The 25,713-nt window shown below is 45.7% G+C and overlaps 1 protein-coding gene across 1 annotated transcript in view; it reads right to left on the bottom strand.

Moving 5' to 3' along the window:
• Positions 1-15,696: 15,696 nt before the first annotated feature.
• The window catches only part of LOC115081136 (extracellular calcium-sensing receptor-like), a 51,042-nt gene continuing 41,025 nt past the window's right edge, over positions 15,697-25,713 (bottom strand). Inside the window, exon 6 of the mRNA XM_029585644.1 lies at positions 15,697-16,970. Within this exon, the coding sequence (XP_029441504.1) occupies positions 16,021-16,970 (950 nt within the window). The 3' untranslated portion in view covers positions 15,697-16,020. The remainder of the gene's footprint in view (positions 16,971-25,713) is intronic.

Raw genomic sequence — 25,713 nt, 5'->3', positions numbered from 1 at the left:
GCCTCACTGCCTGCCTGCCAATGCACGGAATGTGTCTGTCTGTGTGTGTGCAGTGAGTGCACAGAGAACCAGCTTCCTTTTCAGTAGATATGAGGCAGAGTACTGCTAGTGCCAGCCCTGGCACTGCCCACCCAGCACTGAACCAGTCAAGGACAATGCGGTTAAGTCTGTTTAAAAATAGCAGATTGAACAGACTCGCTGAAGGCCAATCTTCACTCTGTTTACAATGCCCACTGCCTCACTGCCTGCCTGGCAATGCACGGAATGTGTCTGTCTGTGTGTGTGCAGTGAGTGCACAGAGAACCAGCTTCCTTTTCAGTAGATATGAGGCAGAGTACTGCCAGTGCCAGCCCTGGCACTGCCCACCCAGCACTGAACCAGTCAAGGACAATGCGGTTAAGTCTGTTTAGAAATAGCAAATTTAACAGACTCGCTGAAGGCCAATCTTCACTCTGTTTACAATGCCCACTGCCTCACTGCCTGCCTGCCAATGCACGGAATGTGTCTGTCTGTGTGTGTGCAGTGAGTGCACAGAGAACCAGCTTCCTTTTCAGTAGATATGAGGCAGAGTACTGCCAGTGCCAGCCCTGGCACTGCCCACCCAGCACTGAACCAGTCAAGGACAATGCGGTTAAGTCTGTTTAAAAATAGCAGATTGAACAGACTCGCTGAAGGCCAATCTTCACTCTGTTTACAATGCCCACTGCCTCACTGCCTGCCTGGCAATGCACGGAATGTGTCTGTCTGTGTGTGTGCAGTGAGTGCACAGAGAACCAGCTTCCTTTTCAGTAGATATGAGGCAGAGTACTGCCAGTGCCAGCCCTGGCACTGCCCACCCAGCACTGAACCAGTCAAGGACAATGCGGTTAAGTCTGTTTAAAAATAGCAGATTGAACAGACTCGCTGAAGGCCAATCTTCACTCTGTTTACAATGCCCACTGCCTCACTGCCTGCCTGGCAATGCACGGAATGTGTCTTTCTGTGTGTGTGCAGTGAGTGCACAGAGAACCAGCTTCCTTTTCAGTAGATATGAGGCAGAGTACTGCCAGTGCCAGCCCTGGCACTGCCCACCCAGCACTGAACCAGTCAAGGACAATGCGGTTAAGTCTGTTTAAAAATAGCAGATTGAACAGACTCGCTGAAGGCCAATCTTCACTCTGTTTACAATGCCCACTGCCTCACTGCCTGCCTGGCAATGCTCGGAATGTGTCTGTCTGTGTGTGTGCAGTGAGTGCACAGAGAACCAGCTTCCTTTTCAGTAGAGATGAGGCAGAGTATTGCCAGTGCCAGCCCTGGCACTGCCCACCCAGCACTGAACCAGTCAAGGACAATGCGGTTAAGTCTGTTTAGAAATAGCAAATTTAACAGACTCGCTGAAGGCCAATCTTCACTCAGTTTACAATGCCCACTGCCTCACTGCCTGCCTGCCAATGCACGGAATGTGTCTGTCTGTGTGTGTGCAGTGAGTGCACAGAGAACCAGCTTCCTTTTCAGTAGATATGAGGCAGAGTACTGCCAGTGCCAGCCCTGGCACTGCCCACCCAGCACTGAACCAGTCAAGGACAATGCGGTTAAGTCTGTTTAAAAATAGCAGATTGAACAGACTCGCTGAAGGCCAATCTTCACTCTGTTTACAATGCCCACTGCCTCACTGCCTGCCTGCCAATGCACGGAATGTGTCTGTCTGTGTGTGTGCAGTGAGTGCACAGAGAACCAGCTTCCTTTTCAGTAGATATGAGGCAGAGTATTGCCAGTGCCAGCCCTGGCACTGCCCACCCAGCACTGAACCAGTCAAGGACAATGCGGTTAAGTCTGTTTAGAAATAGCAAATTTAACAGACTCGCTGAAGGCCAATCTTCACTCAGTTTACAATGCCCACTGCCTCACTGCCTGCCTGCCAATGCACGGAATGTGTCTGTCTGTGTGTGTGCAGTGAGTGCACAGAGAACCAGCTTCCTTTTCAGTAGATATGAGGCAGAGTACTGCCAGTGCCAGCCCTGGCACTGCCCACCCAGCACTGAACCAGTCAAGGACAATGCGGTTAAGTCTGTTTAGAAATAGCAAATTTAACAGACTCGCTGAAGGCCAATCTTCACTCTGTTTACAATGCCCACTGCCTCACTGCCTGCCTGCCAATGCACGGAATGTGTCTGTCTGTGTGCACTGCAGTGCACATAGAACTAAAGTAGATATGAGGCAGAGTACTCCCAGCCCTGGAACTGCTGCCCAGTGCCCACCCAGCACTGAACCACTCAAGGAGAATGCTTTTAAGTCTGTTTAAAAATAGCAAATATGAGGCAGAGTACTGCCAGCCCTGCCTGGCACTGCCCAGGATAAAATGTACAGACTCACTCAATAACAATGTTCTTTTTTTTTTTTTTCCCTAACAAAGAATCTGTTCTGTGTTGTCTATCAAATCTGGTTCTGTTCTGTGTTGTCTATCAAATCTGGTTCTGCTATCTTCTCTGCCTCAGCCTGCCTAAGCCCACCCTGCATGATCCCGATCCCACCTCCCCACTGAATCCCTGACAATGTCCGTCAGTCCTCGTGCTGCTGCTGCTTTTATAGTGCTGGCTCGTCAGGAAATCCTCAGAGAAGCACGGAATGACAGCGTGATTCGCTGCATTCAGTGCTTCTCTGAAAAGGTGAACGCAGATTCGCTGCGTTCCGGTATCCATGCCGACCTGTCCCACCCTTTCCTGTGAGTCACTGAGACTCACAGGACAGGGTCAGACAGGTTGGCATGGTTACCGCAGGGGCGCCGCCATTTTCAGGCAATCCGGGGCTCCGAGCTCGAGTCGCAGGTAATGGCGGCGAGAAAGCGCGCGCATGGCGATTCGCCGTATCCGACATATCTATGTTCAATATGTCGGAAATCTGCTCGTTTACGCCTCATTTTTTTTTTAAGTTAAAAAATAAATTTGAGTTGCGTTTTACATATGCGGTCAATCCGAATGCACATGCCTACTAGACGGAACACTTCCACGGGGGATAAGACCAGGACAGGTGGTCTATATGTATCATGTTGGACCACTTATTTCTTCACGTGGGTACAGACATAATTTGGTAGTCCTGGATTCTTTTTCTGGCTTTGTTTTCCTATTTTCACAGAAATGCATTATGGCAATGGTAACTGTTAATCACCTTGCCATTGCTTTTGGTATCTTGCCTTTTCAGTTTCTCTGCACAGATGGCGGTCCAGCCTTCAGAAATCTAGAGGTTGAAACCTTCTGTGCCAATCACTCTGTTACTCATCATTTATCATACCCCCACTGTCCAGAAATTAATGGTATGGTTGAACGGGTGAACGGTGAGGTTAAGCGTAGTCTGCAAACTTTTGCTTTGAAAACTAGTCCCAACGATTGGTACCATAATCTCCCGGAGATACAAATCTGGCTAAACAGTACCATAACTGCCAATCAAGAAGTGCCCTCTATGTCTCTCTTTGGGTTCTCCATGCTAGAAAACATGGGATCCTCAGAGATTATGGTTAACTCTGACGAAGTTCCCTGGAATCCAAATCCATTTCTGATTGGTTCCATAGTATTGAGCAAAATGCATGTTCGTGACTCGTTAGAACCATATTGGTCGAAACTCTTTATTGTTACAGAACTTCTAGGTACCTCGGGACTGTTACTTTCTAACTCTGAGGATCCAGAGAACAGAAAAGTTGTGTCTATTAGAAATGTCAACTGGTACCCGAGTCACTGGGGTTTTCCGGTGCAAGCGCCTCCATTCGAGCCCCAGTCTCTACTGCATCCACAGTTTCCAATGACGCAGATGAGACAGGAGGGATCGACACTGCCAAGTGCCCCCACTGCTCAAGAAATTGATGTTATTCTGAGAAGTGACATGACTGTGCCAACCCCAGAACAAGAAGACCAGATCATTCTCAACCTAACTAGTCCCACGTCTGAATGCCTTCCGTTTCTAACCCACATCCAGCAGCAGCTTCTAAATGCATGTTATGCAATTTATTCCCCAATCAGTACATTTTTGCATGTGGGGTTTCTTTTCATAAACCTTACTATAAGTCTATTATTGCATGTTGGGTGTTTTTGGTAATTGTATTTCCTATCTCTCTCTACTGCCTCTTATCTCATACCCAAGTGCATTCCACCACTTTTCCCGAATCCTCCCAGGAACTCCGTTACTCTTATTTGTATATAAATAAATGTTTGCTTTCTGAACCACTGTCACTCCTCACTTTGCCTTTGCCATCTGATGTAATTTTGGTTCCGTACCATGGCTGGTTGGTGCAGGATCCTGTTCTTTTGCATATTGATATTCCTTTTAGGTACTACACTCACCAGATCTTGCAAGGCATTTCTCCGGAATCTCTACCTGAGGGTCTTGATTCCAGGCTTATTGCTCTGTTCCAGCAACTGGAGTGATCCTCCCTGCAGCTTACTTCAATCACATCAGAATCCCCTCTTGATGGCTTCCGTGAAGAGTTCTGCTCATCTAAATACCAGAGCTTGTTCCTGGGTTTCCGGAAAGAAAGTGTCAATCTTACTGGGATCCTTAGATCACCTTCATGGAAACTGCAGCACTGTTCCCAACCATATCTTGGTGCTCCTGAACAGATCCAGAGAAAATATGCCCTTCATCCATGCCTCAATAATGACTCTTGTGCCTGCCAAAACCTCCTATCAGAAGTGCTTCTGGAGGACTCCTCATCTGGTCCTATGAGTAGAGTTTCAGGTTTGCTTAAAGGTCTCGTATTCTCCTGGATAGACTTCTTTCCTGAAGTAACACTCTCTTATGAAAATGATTCCACATGGGGGGTGAGGATACAGGATTTCCCCTCCCAATGATTAGATATTCTCTGTCTTATGTTTGTAGACAACCATATGAAAATCTCTTTTTAAACAGTACACATTATCATGTATTTTGTGATGACTTGCCTATTACTTTTACTCACTTATAGGGAATCCCTTATTGTAATATTACTCTGTGGAATAATGCTTGTGGGAACAATAGGTTCTTTTATGCCCAGTCCTCATCTACCCAGACACAATGCTCATATTGCCCTAATTGGCGTTATCAAGTTAATCTTTGTAATAAAAGATTTTCTAATAGAGTATGGGGACCTTTCTTTACTCAGGAAGCACATTTTTTTTCAGATAGACTAGTGCAAGGTAGATCGTTAATGGCTGCCTACATCTGAGGGAGGAATGACACTGAAGTTACTTCTGTGTTAGATCTTATTGTACAGACTAAATGGCTGAATGATTCATTTCCCCTGCCCGACTGGGTACTGAAAACAGCTAGTAGAAAATGCAGAAATGTTTTGAAACATGAGATTCAGAAAACATTCCTTAATCTTAATGATAGATTCAAAACTGCTAATAAAGGCATTCAGTCTAATGAATATCAGCTAAAAGCAGGAGTTTTTCAGTTAAGGGATTATCTAGCTCAAACCTTACAATTAGGAATTGAAGCCATAACCACAACTGATGAAAAAATACAGGTCCTAGCAAGAATAGAACAGTTAACTCATTTTATAGACGGTCTCACTTCCCCAAAACCTAAGTGGGGAAACCTTCAATTGGGAAAAATGTTAGAGGAAATAAGCCTCACAGCAGAACAAATTCAGTATGCCCATGTGGAGGCCTCACAAGTCATTTTGCAGGTCACCAAACATGAAATGAGAAAAGAGCCCTGGGCAACCTTGCGGTCAACGTTAGTACAAGGGGGTCAGATGTATTTTTCTCCCTATCACCACACAGGTCTGGAAAAGATGCTGGGCAATTCAGAACTGGGGACAATACACAGAAAGCCGCCAGGGCAGCAATAAGTGGATTAAGACAATTAAAATCTTTGAACCAATGCATTTTTGTATTAAAAATGCTGGTTATCACTGGATTATAGACAGGGTTGCCACAAAGTTCCTGTAACCGTGTGCAATTCCCTGGTGCAAGTTTATAATACCTGCCTAACATTAGAAGGAGAGGCTGATTGCCCTCTGGAACCGAATCCCGGTCCACTAGTAGAGGTTTTCTTGAAACTTCCCAATGGATCCTATATCCTTCGGTCAGATAAAGCACGGTGGGTTTCAACCAGGAATATTATACCTAGTCACTGCACAATCTGACATTAAGTGTGGACCATGGGAATTTTATCCTATGCTTAGTTTCCGATCAACTGAAACTGTACAATATATGGAATTTAAGCCAAGACAATTCACTGAGTTGAAAATGCTGTTGACTCATGTTTTAAATGTGAACGTATTATTGTGAAATTTGTCTTCACTTTGGCTAATGTCTGAGGATGAGTTCTTGCAGCATCTGAGAATGATAGAATTAACAGCTAGTGAATGGGAACTGATCCTGGAAGAGCTGCTGAAGCCAGAAGTATTCTCCAATGCCCTGGGTCAAGCCTTCTCTGGATTAGTGGGTGGTATAATAAAAACAGCTGTAGGAGTAGTTACTAGACAGAGCTATAACTGAAGGGGCAGGTGGCCTCCTTCATGACTTAGGAATCAATATATTCCCATTAATCCTGGAAATCATTGTAATAATTGGTGTTCTATTCTTCTGTTTTAGGAGGAATTACAACAAAGAGCCATTAACCAGAGATGGCATGTGAAAACCCAAAGATACAGCCTCCGACAAATCCTAAGAAGGATGTAATGATCATCAGCCTGGGACCTGATCTCATAAATGAGTACGCAGCACATGGGAGATGGATGTATTCAGAGAACCATCTTGCTCTATCTGCATGAAAACTGCTGTGCTGTATTTAGCTTCCCCCAATATCCTTTTTCCTGGACATTGCCGAAAAGACTGCCATCATCCGTCTGTGGAGCACTGAAAAGGGCCTTGAATGTTCACCTTTGCCAGTGTGTGTGCCTTGGGAACTTGTGCCCTGCTACTTCAATATTTGCTCTCTGGCAGATTATCAGTCAGGATATGGACATGGCTCATTGGATGCTACCCCCAGCGTATCCGGTGGAATCTCCAGAGCCCCCAGCTTGGCAACTAACTTGACCTGGATTTTGGCGCCTACTATATGGTCTCTTGCAACAGATAATGAGTCGGTGATACTAGATCTGCCACCCCCTACTCCCACTGACTCTTCAAGGGATGAAGGAAGTGACTTTGAGGTTTGGCTGGATGATGCCATCTCATTCGAGAGTGGCTACTCAGTTATCCCACGACCACGGCAACCAAGTCCTGATCCGACTGACCTGGTAACTATGCGTGAGCAAATGGTGCCCACCACCTATTATTTTTCAGGCTGATTTCCCAGGTACATTATACTTCTGATCCAGCTGGATCCACTAAGGACTGTCAATATCTGTCCACCATCGAAAGGTCTGGTATGTGTTTTACTCATCATGCACCTCTGCCACTTTGGCTCATCTGCTCTGATCAATTGGTAAGTAGAACTGGCAATGTTGCCCACAGATCCTATATATGATGGAATCCATGATGTATTCATCATCAGATTTCTGGCCAATAGAGACTGCTGTTATGGACCCTCATCCTTAAATGAGTGGATGAACAGCATTTTATTTTAAATACCTTGGGTACAAATGTTCTCGTACTTCCCGTAAGGAGATACAGAGAAACTCCTTAGGCCTGTTTATTATTAATAACCAACTCAGATGTGTAAGCTCATACCTCTATATATCAACCTGGTAATGTAACCATTTCTATAATATCGTTTGTATTTTAATCTGTATCTATGTAATGCTGAGAACTGACATGGCTCATCACATATAGCTTATTATGTAATCACTTTTCCCCCAAGTTTATTAATGCTTCACTGATTTTATATGTATCTAGCTATGTTTAGAATTTGCCTTATTGACTCCATGGGGAGGTGTCAGAAAAATATGTTATTAAATATGAAAAAAATGTTTATTTGTAATCAAGTATATTCAGTGTAGTCAGTAATGTTAAGTCAGTATTGAGACATGAGATTTGCTTTTCTTAGGCCATGTACTAGAAAGGGGCCTCTTTTAGATGTCTTCCAACTGACACCTGCGTCCTTGGAAGCTCAGAAGAAAAATAAAAAAGTAGAAGATCATTTTATTTCTTACCTCTGCTCTGGTTTAGAAGGAAATGGGAGCTCTTCCTGACTACCCCCGTCGGAAGGGGGGGCAAGGAAGGCAACTTTAATGAGCTGGGAAGCCTTCCAGTTCCAGACCCCTCTGTTTCAGGAAGGGGGGCAAATTTGTTAACTTTTTGAAAAAGAAGGAGCAGACTAGCCCCTACCTGTTTTTTTTTTCCTGTTTATTTAAACTACTGCTAACAAAGAAAGAAAGCAATACAGGCAGAACTTTGACTGACCGCGTGCACGAGAGAGACAGACAATAGCGGGCTAATATCTTCATGAGATCTGGTGAGAAAATTTACTTTTCTGCATATGAGAACCCTTTCTAATTAGGTACTATTCTTTCTAGCAAGTATTAGCAAGATATGTATTAGAAATGCATTTATTTTACTAGAGAAATGTCTTTAGTAGATGTTTATCTAATCTCTATTGTGGCAGTCACTATTGTTGCATTATTCACACTTCTAGTTCTGCACTGCATGATTCATGATAAGTATACATTGTATTTTTTTTCCTATTACTTTACTTTTGTTTATATTATATTTTACTTTTATTTTTTGTGTTTGCGTAGTTGGTTATTTAATTAGATATTTATTTTTCTTTTATTCTCTTTTTTATATTTCAAGTTTGTGAACCGTCTTGGTCAAATTTTATTTGTGAAAGACGGTATAGAAATGTTTTTAAATAAATAAATAAAATAAATACATGAGATTTAAGCACTGTAATTCTTCATAAAGTTATTCATATGCTTTATCATTTTTATATGAAATAAAACATATTTTCATTCACTCAGACTGGTTCGTTTCTCTAAAGTCAGAATCTACATCTCTGTATAAACAATAAACTTTTTTATAAGGGCAGAAGGGTCATGTGAATTGGGTAGGGTTGGAGCAGAGCATTACCCTGTCACATTCACTGACAACATCATGTCACATAAGGTAACACATTAGAGCTCCTAAGAGTTAATGGACTTATTGAGCTCAGTTAATTATTATGAAATAAGAGACATATATATATATATATTTATATTTAAAAATGGTGCGGGCCATCCAGTGCTCCTACCATGTGACAGGGGCCAGCCAATGGCACGGATACCCTGTCACATGGTAAGGGCAAAGGGCCATCGGCACCATTTTTATTAGTGGCAGCCAACGGCCTGAGAGTGGGAGATCGCTCCTGGGACCCCCACTGCACCACCAGGTAATTTTAAAATGTTTTTTTTTTTGGGGGGGGGGGGGTCGGGAGGGTGGGGGAACCTAAGGGAGCAGTTTTAAAGGGTCGGGGTGGGTTTAGGGCTTGTTTATGTGTGCCGTTTTTCCCGTTCTCCCCCAAAACGATGAGAACCCCTTGAACAATTTCGTGGGGTTTTCCTATCGGTTTCGGGGAGCCCCCGATTTCTGACAACTTTGAAAATATCGTACGATTTTTTCAATCGTCAGAAATACGATTCACATCCCTAATATATATACACTCAGTCAGAGACATATTCTCAAAAGAAGAATATATTTTTATTTTACATGAGAAAAGTATACAATTAAATTCAATTGATAAGTTTAATTGATTAGGTCAGATCAATTCAGACTAAATCTGTTTAAATCAAATTAATTCAGATCAAGTCATTTGATACAAAAAAATGAAATTCAAAGTGATTGCTTACCAAGAGTTCAAATTCTTTGCCAAAGCCTTGAGCGTACCGTGATCAGAATAAGTCAGCAGCAGCCCCGAATATCTTGAATATACAGTATATATACCTTCTTTGCTGTGTACTTTTAACAGTTTACAGTTAGCATATAATTGGCTAACATAGCAATCCTTTACCCTCGTGAGCTGCTAAACTATTAAATGTGCAGGAAAATATTGCTTATAAAATCAAATACGCTACGTCAAGACATCTGTGTGCTTTGATCTAGTATAGAAATTCTATCTAATTAACAAAAGAAACACGATTTAATTTCTCTAATTATATACATATATTAGGGATGTGATTCGGCCGAACCTTTTGGTTTGGCCTTCATTATCAGCCCACTGCAGGAAATTTTGTTTTCCTGCAGTTCGGGACAATTTTATTTCGTCTGCCCCTGAAACGAAGCCTGAAACCCGCCCCAACCCTACAGATTTTATGAATTCCAATGGGGGGTTGTAAAAAAAACCCCAAAAAACCCCAAACCCACCCCAGCCCTTGAAATTTAATTAATTGCAACCCTCCACACTCCTGACCCCCCAAGACTTGCCTGACCCTCCCCAAATTGTACCTAAAGTCCCTGGTGGTCCAGCAGGGTCCCGGGAGCAATCTCCCCCTCTTGGACCATCGGCTGCCACTAATCAAAATGGTGCCGATGGCCCTTTGCCCTTACTGTTGACAGGGGCTATCGGTGCCATTGGCCGGCCTCTGTCACATGGTAGGAGCAATGGAAGGCTGGTGCCATCTTAAAAAATGGCACAGGCCATCTATTGCTCCTACCATGTGACAGGAGCCGACGAATGGCACCGATAGCCCCTATTACATGGTAAGGGCAAAGGGCAAAGGGCCACCGGCGCCATTTTGTTTACTGGCAGCCGATGGCCCGAGAGCGGGAGATCACTCCCGGGACCCCCGCTGGACCACCAGGGACTTTAGGAAAGTTTTGGGGGGTCAGGAGAGTGGGGGATTATAATTCATTAAATATGAAGGGTTGGGGTGGGTTGTTTTTTTCTTTTCGATTCAGGACAGCCGAAAAAAATCTGTCCAAACCACAAGAAACGAAATTTCCTGCGGCGAGCCGATAACGAAGTCCGAACCACATCTCTAATATATATATATATATATATACATGTATGTATGTATGTATATGTGAAGCTTCTAATACTTCTGTTTAAATATATTTTACTAAATGCATGCAATAAGTATATGTTTATCATAAATGTAAATGGTTAAAAGACATCATTATTTTTTTATCCAGAGTCCATAAAGACTGTTGCAATGGAGATGGACTCTTGGCCTGGTGCAGGAATGGTATGGCCCTCTCGTCGGACCCAAAAAGCGCCTGCCACCAGGAGGCGGAGCACACTAGGAGACAGAGGCTAGCTGGAGCTTCACCAATAACAGTCTGGGGTTTCTGCAAGCTGAGCCCTCAGGTACTTGGACCGCCTGGACTTAGGTGGGCCTCCGGTGGTCTCCTGGAGAGATAGCGTAGAGGTGTGCCCACCACGTGCAAGGGTGAGTGGCTGATGCAGAGTGGATGAGCTAGACCTGAACCAGAAGCTCCGGAGACCTCAGGGAGGTGACAGTTCAGGGAGGTCCGCCAGGCGAGACAGGCAGCGCCTGTGGGTCTAGCCAAGTGGAAGCTGCGGTTGGTTTACAATGGTCACAGGAGGCCAGAAGAGAGTGTCCAAGTGAAGCGCAAGGGTCAAAGCCAGAGTATCAGTCCAGGAGAGGTCAGCCAAAGCAGGGGTCAATACCAGAATCAGTCCGGGCATAGTCAATGTAAGCGAGGGTCGGTTCAAGGCGGAAGACAAGAGAATGGTCAGGCAGGCAGTGGTCAGTTCCAGGTGGCAGGCAAGAGAATGGTCAGGCAGGAAGTGGTCGGTTCCAGGCAGCAGGCAAGAGAATGGTCAAGCAGGCAGTGGTCAGTACCAAAGGTCCGTCTGGAGAGGTACTACCTGGGAAGGATACAGGAACACGGAGACGCTGGAACAGGAGACGTTGGAACAGGAGACACCGAAACTGGAGACACTGGAACACGAGGGCAAACTAGTACACTAACGGTGTCGACCCAATTGCCAAGGTGAGGTCCTAGGGACAGGGCCTCGCCTTAAGTAGGGAGACTAGATGACGTCATCGGGAGGCACCCCCGCGGGTTTTCCTGCCTTGGACCCTTTAAGGGCTGCATGTCGGCTGCGCGCGCACGCCTAGGGGCATGGCTGAGGATGCCGACAATGCGGAGCCCCGACGGGAGCTCGCCGTGAGGCTTGTGAGGAGGATGGTGAGCGAAGAGCCTGAGGACGTCGTGAACTAGCTGCAGCCACGATGGAGGTGTGATCGGAGCTGGTCGAGGGAAGCGCAAGATGAGCAGGCCCGGCCGCGGTGCCAATGCAGCCGGGACGCGCAACAAAGACAGACTCTGGTAAATCTGTGCTACAGATTCTGGGAGCTCTGCCATGCCTGGAACATAAATCACTCCTAAAGCACTGGCTGGTTTTGCAGACCTGACAACTGAAGAAAAAAAAAGTCTTTTAAACTAGAGCTTGCTTCACAATTAGAGACAACTTGTGCACTGGTCATTTTTAGATCAAAAATACTCAAAACAATTTAAAATAATTATGAATGGAACAGAGTTTATTGGTTTTCATTTTTTAAAAGTAAAGGGTAACAGATACTATGTGAATATATCACATAAATAACAAAATCATCGCAGTTTACAATAAAAATGCATGCATAAAATTTCTAATATCACATACAACACAGAAGTACAAAAACTATGAAAGCTAAAAACTTATTACTAAGAAACATAGGGTTAGTAGCTATGCGCGGGCATAGATTTGTGCGCGCAACCTGGCGCGCACAAATCTACGCCCAATTTTATAACATGCGCGCAGCCACGCGCATGTTATAAAATCCGGGGTCGGCGCGCACAAGGGGGTGCACACTTGTGCACCTTGCGCGCACCAAGCCCTAGGGGAGCCCCAATGGCTTTCCCTGTTCCCTCTGAGGCCGCTCCGAAATCGGAGCGGCCTCGGAGGGAACTTTCCTTCCACCACCCCCCCACCTTCCCCTCCCTTCCCCTACCTAACCCGCCCCCAGCCCTACCTAAAAACCCCCCTCACCTTTGTTTTTAAAGTTGCGCCTGCCTCCGGAGGCCTCGGTCCCGCCCCCGCCCCACCCCCGGACCACCCAGCCCACTCCCCGCCCCTTTTTTCAAGCCCCTGGACATATGCGCGCCCAGGGCTTGCGCGCATTGCTGGGTCTATGCAAAATAGGCTCGGCACGCGCAGGAGCGGGTTTTCGGGGTTACATGCAAAATATATGTGCGTAACCCTTTTAAAATCCGCCCCATAGTCTCAAACCACTCAATGGTTAAATAAATGAGATAAAAAACAAGCCCAAATATTCTTCCTGAATTTTAAATAATCTAACTCAAGCCTAATCACAAGTGGAAATGGGCCCCACAATAGTGGTGCTTGATTACTGAAATTAGTTGGTCGAATGGTCTCTAAACAATTCTAAGTATGTTAAGTTTGTCTTAATAAACCCTGTTTGGAAGAATGCAATAACCTTGAAGAAGAAAAATGGCTTTTAAAATTAGAAAGATATATTGGTTGTCGTTGTGTGATACCCACAATGAATATGAATGAGATAAATTTACATACATTGGGAGGATGCCAGTTGTAAAAAGGATGAGGTTGTCACTGTGATAAGCTGTTGGGATTGAAGCTGGTGTTGTCTGCCCTCCCCTTGAGAGCCTGATGATGTCTGCAAATGGGGCCGTTCAAGACCTTAAAAGCAGTGGGCCTGCGGTTTAGTGTGGGACAAAAGCTGTAGAGACGAGGAGTCTGCCACTCTGAGAACTGCTGGGCATCAATGCTGGTGTTGTCTGCCCTCCCCCTCCCTTTGAGAGCCTGGTGATGTCATGAAACATGGCCGTTCAAGACCTTAATGGCCTGCAGCCTAGGGTGGGCTTTTAAAGAACGCTCTTTGCTGCCGTAATGGGGAGAAACGGTACGACGCCAGTTTTCTCTAAGTCAACTTGTGGTCCTATGGATCATCATATGTTGTGGCCTTTTTCTTTAGCCCCTGTGAGCACAGAATTAGAGTGTTCCATGTCACCAGGTACGTCATTGAGCCTGGGCTTTAATCAAACTGAAGTCTTAAATAATGTGTCGACTCCCTCTGTAGCTGAAGGAGGTGATTGTGCCACCTTTTCCTTAGTTAGGATAGACTTAATGAAGAATCATCTGAGTTCAGTGGAAAGAATGGATCTGAGACTTTTAGTGGAAGAGGTAATAACAAAAGGATTGATGAGAGAGGTGGGAGCAGAGATTTTCTCTTGGAAGGGATTTGACTGTGAATGAAAATGCTTTATTGCAAGGTCTGGGCCTTATACCGTCCGCTAATCCATTATTAACTGATGCTTAGGCAGAGAGAAGTTTTCCCAGGCATAACATATGCAACTCAGATTCAAAGGAAACCATTTATTTTATTGAACAATGAGTGATATCTATTGGTGCAACTTTTTTCCTTAAATTTCCTTGCAAATGTTTAATTTCCTATCAGAAAAATAAATTTGTATTCTCTGACCATACTCATCTAGAAACCTTTTAGAGAGATAAAGCAGGTGAGTGTTTTTTATGTTAAGACTTTAGAGGCATTTGTATATTAATGGTAGATATAAATAGATTTACCCTCTAATCCCCTCTTTATTTCCTTATTTTTCATTACCTATGTGTATGCCACCCCCCATTATTATGGTGGACTATAATATGTAAATACTATGGGGTAGATTTTCAAAGGGGTACGCGCGTAAGATAGGCGTGTACCCCCCGAAAACCTACCCCAAACCCCCCCCCCCCCCCCCCGCGCGTGCCGAGCCTATTTTGCATAGGCTCGGTGGCGCGCGCAAGCCCCGGGATGCGCGTAAGTCCCGGGGCTTGAATGGAGGGGCGTGTCAGGGGGCGTGTCGGGGGGCATGCTGGGAGTGACGTGGTGTTTTGGGGGCGTGTCCGGGGGCGGGCGTTCCTGGGGCGTGACAGCGGCCCCTGGACCAGCCCCCGGACCGGAACATGGAGCGTGGCAGCCGGCCCGGCACGCGCAAAGTTACGCCTGCTTCGAGCAGGCGTAACTTTCGTGATAGAGGTAGGGGGAGGTTTAGATAGGGCCCGGGGGATGGGTTAGGTAGGGGAAGGGAGGGGAAGGTGGGGGGAGGGCAAAGGAAAGTTCCCACTGAGGCCGCTCCAATTTCAGAGCGGCCTCGGAGGGAACGGAGGCAGGCTGTGCGGCTCGGCGCGCGTAGGCTGCCGATTTTGGGCAGCCTTGCGTGCGCCGACCCCGAATTTTAATGGATATGCGCGGCCTCGCGTGTATCTATTGAAATCCCACGTACTCTTGTTCACGTCTGGTGCGCGAACAAAAGTACGCATGTGTGCAGATTTATAAAATCTGCCCCTATTTGTTTTATTTTTTATCGCTTCTGAATGTTTTTAGCATTATCATGATTTTCTTTCTTAACTTTATGTAACAAGATTTAAAGTTAATAAAGAATACATTTCAAAAAACAAATACAAAAATTATATACATTGGAGAACAAGTATATGCAAATTTGTCTCATACATATTCATTGTGGATATTCTGAAAACCCATTGAGCTATAGGGTCACCATGACAGCTTTGGGAAATCCTGGCATACAGGATGAGAAAGAGAATTGGCTGTAAGGATGGATAAAGTGAATGTCAGGATGTAATCTGACTCTAACAGACTGGTCAATAATTGATCTTTCACTGCAGAGATGCCACCATGCTTTACAAAATGTAAGTGAAGTGTTTGCAATCTCTGATAACAGTAGACGAGATGAGTTGGTCATGTGATTTATTTATTGATTTATTTATTTTTAATTTTTATATACCAATGTTCTTGTATGAAATACAAATCACTCCGGTTTACATATAACAGTGAAATGCCCAAAAAAGGGGAGGGGCTTTACATAGAACATTAGAACTTTAGATCAATAGAGGAAAGTACAAATTACAAATTAAACATAGTATAGTATAAATACAAGAAACGTATGAACTCAAAATCATAGTGCAGTTAAAAAAGTGATGTGATGACTCAGCCATGCTATTTCCAACTTCTAATGTTCAACTTCACAGAAGGGTGATTTTTTTTTTAGATCAGCTGTGAACCAAGTTTTTTTGTTATTTACTACAGCTGCTGCTTCAATAAAAATTATTTTCAGAAAACAAGAATACATTACGCAAACTCAGATATTAATCAATCAATATGTTACAATGCAATTCCTTTGTTTTCTTGAGGCTCCCTGTGGCTTTCCCCATTAGGAATTCCTTGGTGTTCATGTCTGGTCTGATTAGGATGATATAACATTTGGGGAAGAATATACAACCCAACAACCCAGTACTGGAGGACAATATTGCAAATATTTCCACAGCCACTGTGTATTTTCCTCTTGTGCTCAGATAAGCAGGGATGAAAGACAGCCAGACGGCACCGAATATAAGCATGCTGAAGGTGATGAACTTAGCTTCATTAAAGCTGTCGGGCAACTTTCTAGCTAAAAAGGCTACAATGAAGCTGATAGCAGCCAAAAACCCCATGTATCCCAGCATGCACCAGAATGCAGTCAATGACCCTTCATTGCATTCAATGATTATCTTCCCCATCTGGGATTTCATGTTTATTTGGGAAAATGGAGGAGCCACAATTAGCCAAGTGACACAGATGAGGACCTGGACCAGGCTGCAGGCTAACACCAGAGCATTGGGCAATCGTGGTCCCACCCATGACCTTAGATTGCTGTTTGGATTGGTGGCCTTGAAGGCTATGACTACCATGATGGTCTTGGCCAGCAGGCAAGATATACAGATGGCAAATATAATGCCAAATGCCATTTGACGCACCATGCAGGTCAGTTTCGTTGGGTGGCCTATGAATACTAAAGAGCACCCAAAGCACAAGATTAAGGCAATTAACAGAAGGTAGCTGAGTTCACGGTTGTTTGCTTTCACAACTGGGGTTTGGCAGTTCTGGAAGAAGACAACAAGGATAGTGGCTGGCATCAGGGCACCAAGAACAGAGAAAACAGCCAGCACCATGCCCAAGGGTTCTTGATAGGACAGAAATTCTATGGACTTCTTCTGGCATCCATCTTGTCTCTTGGTCGGCCATTGGTCATCAGGGCACTTCATGCACTCCGTGGCATCTGGAGAAAGAAGCAATTCCATGCATGGCTTTGATGAGGAAAAATTATTTCATTAGAATAAATTAGATTGGGAGTATCATTCACCTTTAGAGATTCTTTATCTTTTCCCATTTTCTTTGTGTCTATCAACTTGTTGACTTACAAGATATATCTATGTAACCTGTTTGTGGAGGCCTTATTATTTCATATTTAATTTGATATGCTTGTATTGATATTGTAAATCCAAATATTGTAATTTCACCCTTCAATGAAATGCAAAAAATCTGAAAACACTTTATGTGACTGGACCTCATAAAAAAGATACTGAATTCTACACCTTATGAATGGTATGCTATGTCTTGCACATAAAACAAGTGCCTACTTTGTATTATGGACCTCAGAAACAAAGGCACTAAGACTGCACCATTTAAATGGTGTCTTGTGTCTTATACATTATAAACACAAAGTAGGCACTCGTTTATTTATTTTTTTAATTTATATTTTATTATCATTTTTAAACTATTTTTTACAATTGCAAAAAAAAAAAAGAAATATTCTGTGTACATAATAAGAACTAATTTACAAATCAACAATGTATAACCACTCACATAGTCATGTATATCAGAATCAAGTCCCCATCATGGGAGGAATACAAAAAGAAAATAATAAGGTATTATTTGTAATTTTAACAAATAGTTATGAGTACTCACTTATTACTATGCAGTTCTCATGCTCATTCTGGCTCTTTATACATCAAAAAAGTCTCAAGATGACCGGGTTCTTGGAATACAAACTTATTTTTTGATAAAGCACTAAGGGGTACATTTTCAAAAACAGCGCGCGCGAACAAAAGTATGCTGGATTTTATAAGATACGCGCGTAGCCGCGTATATCTTATAAAATCCGGGGTCGGCGCGCGCAAGGGGGTGCACATTTGTGCAACCTACGTGCGTCGAGCCCGGTGCGCGCTGCCTGTTCCCTCCGAGGCCGCTCCGAAATAGGCTCGCCGGCGCGCGAGTGCCCTGCAGGCGTAAATCCGGCCGGATTTACGTGCGCAGGGCTTTTAAAATCCGGCCCTAAACATTTACAAGGCACTCATTTAATCATTGGACCAAAGGAAAAATCCAATCTGATATGAGTCCAAGTCCCAAATATATATTTTTAATTATTTTATAATGCAATTAAAATGCCAAATAAAGCAAAGTGACTTATTTTGTAGCTCCAACAGGAGAATGAGCATGATAGCCACTGGTAACTTGGTCAATCCCTGTCTCGAGAATAGTATGCTAAACCCAACATTTACCCGATGCTGCGGCATTTCGAATTTAACTCTTCTTCAGGGGTCAAGGTTAGCACCAGGTGAAAAAGCAAATGCCAATGTCCAAGAACTACTTCTTGAAAAATCAAAGCACAAGTCGTGATTATAAATACAAAGTAGGCACTCCTTTAATATATAAAACACAGAACACTGTTTAAATGGGGCAGTCTTAGTGCCATTGTTTCTGAGGTCCATAATACAAAGTAGGCACTTGTTCTATATGCAAGACATAGTATACCACTCATAAGGTGCAGTATTCAGTATCTTTTTTTATGAAGTCCAGTCAAATAAAGTGTTTTCAGACTTTTTTGCATTGCATAGAGGGTTGAAATTACAATGTTTGGATTTGTTTCTTTTTTCACTCTGATTGAGTTCTTTCATACAGGGGTAGATTTTATAAATTTGCGCGAGCGCGTACTTTTGTTCGCGCACCAGACGCAAACAAAAGTACGCTGGATTTTATAAGATACGTGCGTAGCCGCGCGTATCTTATAAAATCCGGGGTCGGCGCGCGCGAGGGGGTGCACATTTGTGCAACTTGCACGGGCCGAGCTCGGCGCACGCTGCCTGTTCCCTCCGAGGCCACTCCGAAATCAGAGCGGCCTCGGAGGGAACTTTCTTTCCACCCCACCGCACCTTCCCCTCCCTTCCCCTACCTATCCCACCCCCCCGGCCCTATCTAAATCCCCCCCCATACCTTTGTTGGCAGATTTACGCCTGCTGAAAGCAGGCGTAAATCTGCGCGCACCAGCGGGCGCACCAGCGGGCGCACCAGCGGGCGCACCAGCGAGCGCACCATCACCTGACCCGGGGGCTGGTCCGGAGGCCTCGACCATGCCCCCGGGCCGGCGCCACGCCCCCGGGTCCCGCCCCGAACCGCCCCCGGACAAGCCCCCTCCCTGCCCCTTTTACAAAGCCCTGGGACTTACGCGCGTCCCGGGGCTGTGCGTGCCCCGGTGGCCTATGCAACATAGGCGCGCCGGCGCACGAGTGCCCTGCGCGCATCAAACCGGCCGGATTTATGCGCACAGGGCTTTTAAAATCCGGCCCACACTGTATTGATGTTGTAGCTTTTTCAGTGTAACTTGCTTGTGGAGCTTTGCTATTTTGAATCCTGCCTTCAGGAGTCTTTTATGAATGGAAAGGAAGTTTGTAAATTAATAAATTAAATTAAACTATGGCAAATTAAAAAAAGGCTTATTGTCCAGCCATGTGTAATCCATATGTAGTGTCCAACTAAAATATAAGCATGGGTTATGGCCTCTGAAAATGTTATCCGGGTTTAGTCATCACAGGAGTTACACATACAATAAAGACTAAATGGAAACATTATCTCGTAAGCAGGGATGAAAGACAGCCAGACGGCATGAGACTTTTTACAATAGCACTTCAAATAAATATGGCTTACAATGTTGGTTGCCTCACAAGTCATATGAAAGGCAGGCAACTTTCAAAGTTGTTCTATCTTCTATTCAGCAATAAGCATTAATGACTTTAGCCAGCAATTCAGATGTAATAGTAAAACCAGCAGACTAAGACGGGGCAATTGTTTTTCAACATATGTAGACCTATGTACAGGAACTACAACGTCAATTACAAAATACCACACATTATCTTCTTAATGAAGACCCGACTATGCAATTACAGACAAACATTTCTAAACTGGTTGAATTGGGGGTTTGCCATCCAGAGAAGCTCATGCACTGAAAGATACCAATCCAATAGTGTCAGTATTATATACGATACCGATGTCCCCCAGGTCGCCCAAAAGTAGCTGGTCATGGATCTATTTTGGAACCTCTTTCAAATTTTTGGGATTTTTTTCTCAAACCTTATGTTCATCAGACAACATTGTTTATACAGGACACATCTCATTTTTTGAATTTACTTCAAGGTGTTTCTAACTTTCCTTCAGATTGTATACTGATCACTTTTGATATAGAGGCATTATATACAAATATCCCTCAGAATGAAGCCTTGGTTTTAGTTGGAGATAACTTGGAATCACGGTCATGTCCAAATAGAGTTCCTATGGATTTTCTGATTAGATTAGCCCAATTGGTATTATTTAATAACTATTTTATATTTGATTCCTCCTATTCTCTACAAATTCAGGGGGGTTGCTATGGGGGCTACATTATCCCCTGATATAGCTAATTTATACGTGGCAATGTTTGAAGAAAGGTTTTTATATGCTTCAAGATGCTATCAAAAGATTTTTTTGTGGTGCCACTATATTGATAATTTTTTCATTTGGACATTGAATAGGGAGGAATTATTGGAATTTTTCAGTTGGCTAAATAAAAAGATCAGTATTTGAGGTTTACCATTTGTTGTGCGTCCCGTCCGCGCTCGGCCTGCGCCCTCACCAGCTCACCTCACCAGCTCACCTCACCAGCTCCTCCACAGGTCCCGGGTCATCCTCCCCTGCAGCAGCAGTGAGCACAACCAGGCCTTGGCATCCCGCAGAGGCGGTCGCTGGGCCTTCCACCTCCAGCTAGGCCTCATGGCGGAGCGCGGCATCCTCCATGGTGTCGGCCTTGTCCCTAGACTCGCGCGGACCGCCCAGTCCCTTAAAGGGCCAGGGGTGGATCCCAGCTCCGTGGCGTGCCCTAATTAATCTGCGTGTAAGAGGAAGTCCCTGCCTTCACTTCCTTGCCTTGGCAATCGGGTCGATCACATCGTGATTTCTAGTTTGCCTCTGCATTTCCAGTCTTTGTTCCAGTCTTGTTCCACCCTTGTTCTAGTCTTGTTCCAGTCCTGTTCCAGTCTCGTTCCAGTCCTGTTCCAGCATCCTTCTGTTCCAGCATCCTTCTGTTCCTTCGTCTCCCCAGGTAGTACCTCTCGGACTGTCTTCTCGGTAGTGATCTCGGCCTGTTCTTGACTACATTGATCGCCGCCTGGATTTGACCTCTTGCCTGTTTCCTCGACCACGTCTGCAGGCTGCCTGGAACTGACCTCTGCCTGAACTCGACCATGGACTGACTACTGGTATTTGACCCCTGCTTTGGCTGACTATCCATGGACTGACCACTGGCACTGACCCCTGCATTGGCTGACCACTTTTCCTTGACTCTGGCCTTGATCCTTGGCATACATTCAGAGACTCTCTTTTGGCCTTCTCTGGCACCCAGGACTTCTAGCCTGAACATCGACCGCACACCCTTGATCCTGGTGGGCACACCTCTGAACTTTCTCTCAAGGAGATCCTGAGAGGCCCACCTAAGACCAGGTGGCCCGGGTAACCAAGGGCTCAACCTGAGGGAACCTTGGGTTGCTAGTGGTGAAGCTCCAGCTAGCCTCTGTCTCCTCTTGTGCTCCACCTCCTGGTGGCATGTGCTCTCTGGGTCTGACCAGGGAGCCTACCAATCCTGCACTAGGCCAAGGGTCAACCTCCCGGTGCAACAGGTTGCCAAGGCCATGGACTCGGCGGAATCTCTGGACATACGGACCATCCCGGGTCTGGCCGCAACTATCCAAGAGCAACGACGAGCCATAGAGACTCTAGCCTCCTTCATAGAGGAACTTCGCTCTCAAATGCAGGATGCAGCAAGGACCAATCCAGCGGGCCTGACTTCTACCCTGCTACCGAGAGAATCCCTGGCGCTGTGAGCTCCTCCTCATTTTAACAGGGATCCACACCTCTGCCGAGGCTTCCTCAACCAGTGCTTCATGCAATTTGCCCTTCAGCATTCCTTGTTCCTGAAGGAATCCACAAAAATCACTTTCATCCTCTCACGCCTAGAGGGGAAAGCCCTGGCATGGGCTTTTCCACTTTGGGAGCGCTCTGACCCTATCCTCACGCAACTGTCCCAGTTCATCACCGCCTTCAAGCGAACCTTTGAAGACCCTGGTCATCAGGCAGTTGCAGGTCACCACCTACTCCACCTCTGTCAAGGGTCAAGATCCCTCTCCAAGTTCACGGTGGAGTTTCGGACACTGGCCATGGAATTGAGATGGCAAGAGGATTGCCTCCGGGCACTCTACCTTGAAGGTCTTTCTCCCACTCTCAAAGACAAGCTTGATGTCCGTGAGATTCCTATATCTCTAGAGGACCTGATTTCCCTCACTGGGAAAATTGACCATCGCCTCCGGCAACGGCACCATGAGGAGTAAACATTCCCGCCTGCTGCTCAACGCCCAGCACGTGCCCCTAGCCCTCAGATGAAGGCTTTACCGGCACCACCTCCTTCGACCGAGGAACTAATGCAAGTCAACCGTGGGCGGTTCTCTCCTGAAGAGCGTCTTTGGCGTCTTTGGCGTCTTTGGCGCAAGAAGGTGCCTTTACTGTGGTGCCTCCGGACACCTGAGGCAGTCCTGTCTGGACCCTCCGGAAAACATCAAGGCCTAAGCCCGGCAGGGGTCCCGAGCTTGGGCGCTACTGTCACCAGCCCCCAACTGTTGCTACCTGTTACCCTGTCCCTGGAGTCCCACTCCTTCTCCACCACTGCTCTCATCGATACCAGAGCAAGTGGCAGCTTCATCATGGACGACATCGTCAACCTCTTGAAAATCCCTGTACAACTCCTAGAGGTGTCTCACCGCATCACATTGATCCAAGGGGAACATCTTCCCGGACGCATCGCACATCGCAAGGTGGCCTTCCGCCTCACCGTGGGAAACCTCCACGAGGAAGAAATATCCTTATATGTCTTGAAACATTCCACACATCCAGTCATACTGGGCCTCCCTTGGCTTCAAACACATGGACCCCAATTTGACTGGAAATCCCTCCAGCTGGTTCAATGGGGCCTGCAATGTCAGAAATACTGCTTGAAGCAAGTATCCCCAGCAGTAACCGTCCTAAAGACTACAACCCTCGCCGGCCTACCGGCTCAGTACTCCAACTTCGAGGACGTCTTCTCAAAACAAAAAGCAGACGCACTATCTCCACTACGAAAGTATAATTGCCTTATTGAACTTCTTGCTGGTACTACACTTACCAGGGGTAGGACCTACCCACTCTCGCTTCCGGAGACCCAAGCAATGTCTGAATATATCAAAGAGAATCTCGAGAAAGAGTTCATTAGACCCTCTGACTCTCTGGCAGGAGCAGGCTTCTTCTTTGTCAAGAAGAAGGATGGAGGACTTCATCCTTGTATCAACTATCGAGGGCTAAACGCCATCACCTGCAAGGATTGCTACCCATTTCCCCTCATCAGCGAATTGTTTGACCATCTGCAAGGAGCCCAGATCTTCATGAAACTCGATCTATGAGGAACGTAGAACCTCATATGCATCCAGCCTGAGGACATATGGAGACCATGTTTAACATCAGGGATGGCCACTATGAATATATAGTGATGCCTTTCGGCCTTTGTAATGCCCCTGCGGTGTTCCAACACCTGATGAATGAAATTAGGGATGTGAATCGTTTTAGGACGATTAAAATTATCGTCCGATAATTTTAATATCGTCTTAAACCGTTATGGAACACAATACAATAGAGATTCTAACGATTTATCGTTATAAATCGTTAGAATCGTGAGCCGGCACACTAAAACCCGCTAAAACCCACCCCCGACCCTTTAAATTAAATCCCCCACCCTCCCGAACCCCCCCCAAATAACTTAAACATTTCCTTGCCAAATCCTACCTCCTTCAATCCCCCACCCTCCCGAACCCCCCCCCCCCCAAATGACTTAAATTACCTGGGGGTCCGGAACGGCAGCGGTCCGGAACGGGCTCCTGCTACTGAATCTTGTTGTCTTCGGCCGGCGCCATTTTCCAAAATGGCGCCGAAAAATGGCAGCGGCCATAGACCAACAGGATTCGACGGCAGAAGGTCCTTCCGGACCCCCGCTGGACTTTTGGCAAGTCTTGTGGGGGTCAGGAGGCCCCCCCCAAGCTGGCCAAAAGTTCCTGGAGGTCCAGCGGGGGTCAGGGAGCGATTTCCCGCCACGAATCGTTTTCCGTACGGAAAATGGCGCCGGCAGGAGATCGACTGCAGGAGGTCGTTCAGCGAGACGCCGGAACCCTCGCTGAACGACCTCCTGCAGTCGATCTCCTGCCGGCGCCATTTTCCGTACGGAAAACGATTCGTGGCGGGAAATCGCTCCCTGACCCCCGCTGGACCTCCAGGAACTTTTGGCCAGCTTGGGGGGGGCCTCTTGACCTCCACAAGACTTGCCAAAAGTCCAGCGGGGGTCCGGAAGGACCTCCTGCCGTCGAATCCTGTTGGTCTATGGCCGCCGCCATTTTTCGGCGCCATTTTGGAAAATGGCGCCGGCCGAAGACAACAAGATTCAGTAGCAAGAGCCCGTTCCGGACCGCTGCCGTTCCGGACCGCCGCTGGACCACCAGGTAATTTAAGTCATTTGGGGGGGGTTCGGGAGGGTGGGGGATTTAATTTAAAGGGTCGGGGTGGGTTTTAGCGGGTTTTAACGATTTTAACGATATATCACGATATTTTACCCCCCCAAACGGCAACAATACGATTCCCTCCCCCTCCCAGCCGAAATCGATCGTTAAGACGATCGAGGACACGATTCACATCTCTAAATGAAATTCTCCGAGATCTACTTTATTCATTCATAGTGGTGTACCTAGATGACATCTTGATATTCTCAAAAGACCTGAAGTCCCATCATTCCCATGTCAGAACTGTTCTTCAACGCTTCTGAGAGAATCACCTTTACGCGAAACTAGAGAAATGCATCTTTGAGCAGAATCATCTATCATTCCTTGGGTACATCATTTCTAATCAAGGATTAACAATGGATCCCGAAAAACTTCAAGGAATCCGTGACTGGCCCCAGCCTGTAGGCCTCCGTGACTTACAAAGATTCCTGGGATTCACGAATTACTACAGGAGCTTTATTGCCAACTATTCCACATTAGCTGCTCCACTCACCGCAATGACCAAGAAAGGAACCAATCTCTATGTTTGGAGTCCCCAGGCTCAAGCTGCATTCCACACATTAAAAGAAGCATTCTGCTCTGGTCCCTGCTTCCGACACCCCAATCCGAACCGCCTATTTGTCGTAGAGGTCGATGTGTCTGCCATTGGAGCCTGGGCGGTTTTGAGCCAGTACTCCTCTAAAGGTACTTTGGTACCGTGCTCTTTTCATTCTCATAAATTTTCGCCTGTGGAGCAAAACTACACCATTGGAGATTGTGAACTCCTAGATGTCAAACTAGCACTCCAGGAGTGGTCCTTGTCTGGAAGCTGCCCAACACCGATTTACTATATTCACAGATCACAAGAATCTGGAGCACCCAAAAGAGGCACAATTATTAAATCCTAGACAAGCCCGATGGGCACTATTCTTCGAGTGATTCAATTTCGAGCTGTGCTACCATCCAACCTTAAAGAACCTCCGTGTAGACGCATTCTCGCTCTCTCTCGAGCCTGAAGACACTCCAGACACCCCAAGACACATCATAGATCCAGCTTGTGTGTCCCTTGCGGTTACCACCATAGTACCTGCCGGAAAGACAAAACAC

The sequence above is a fragment of the Rhinatrema bivittatum genome, chromosome 19 (genome assembly GCF_901001135.1).
Source record: "Rhinatrema bivittatum chromosome 19, aRhiBiv1.1, whole genome shotgun sequence".
In the NCBI taxonomy this organism is placed as follows: Eukaryota; Metazoa; Chordata; class Amphibia; order Gymnophiona; family Rhinatrematidae; genus Rhinatrema; species Rhinatrema bivittatum.
Note: the sequence above shows the minus strand (reverse complement) of the source record. Positions and strands in the feature narration are given on the sequence as shown.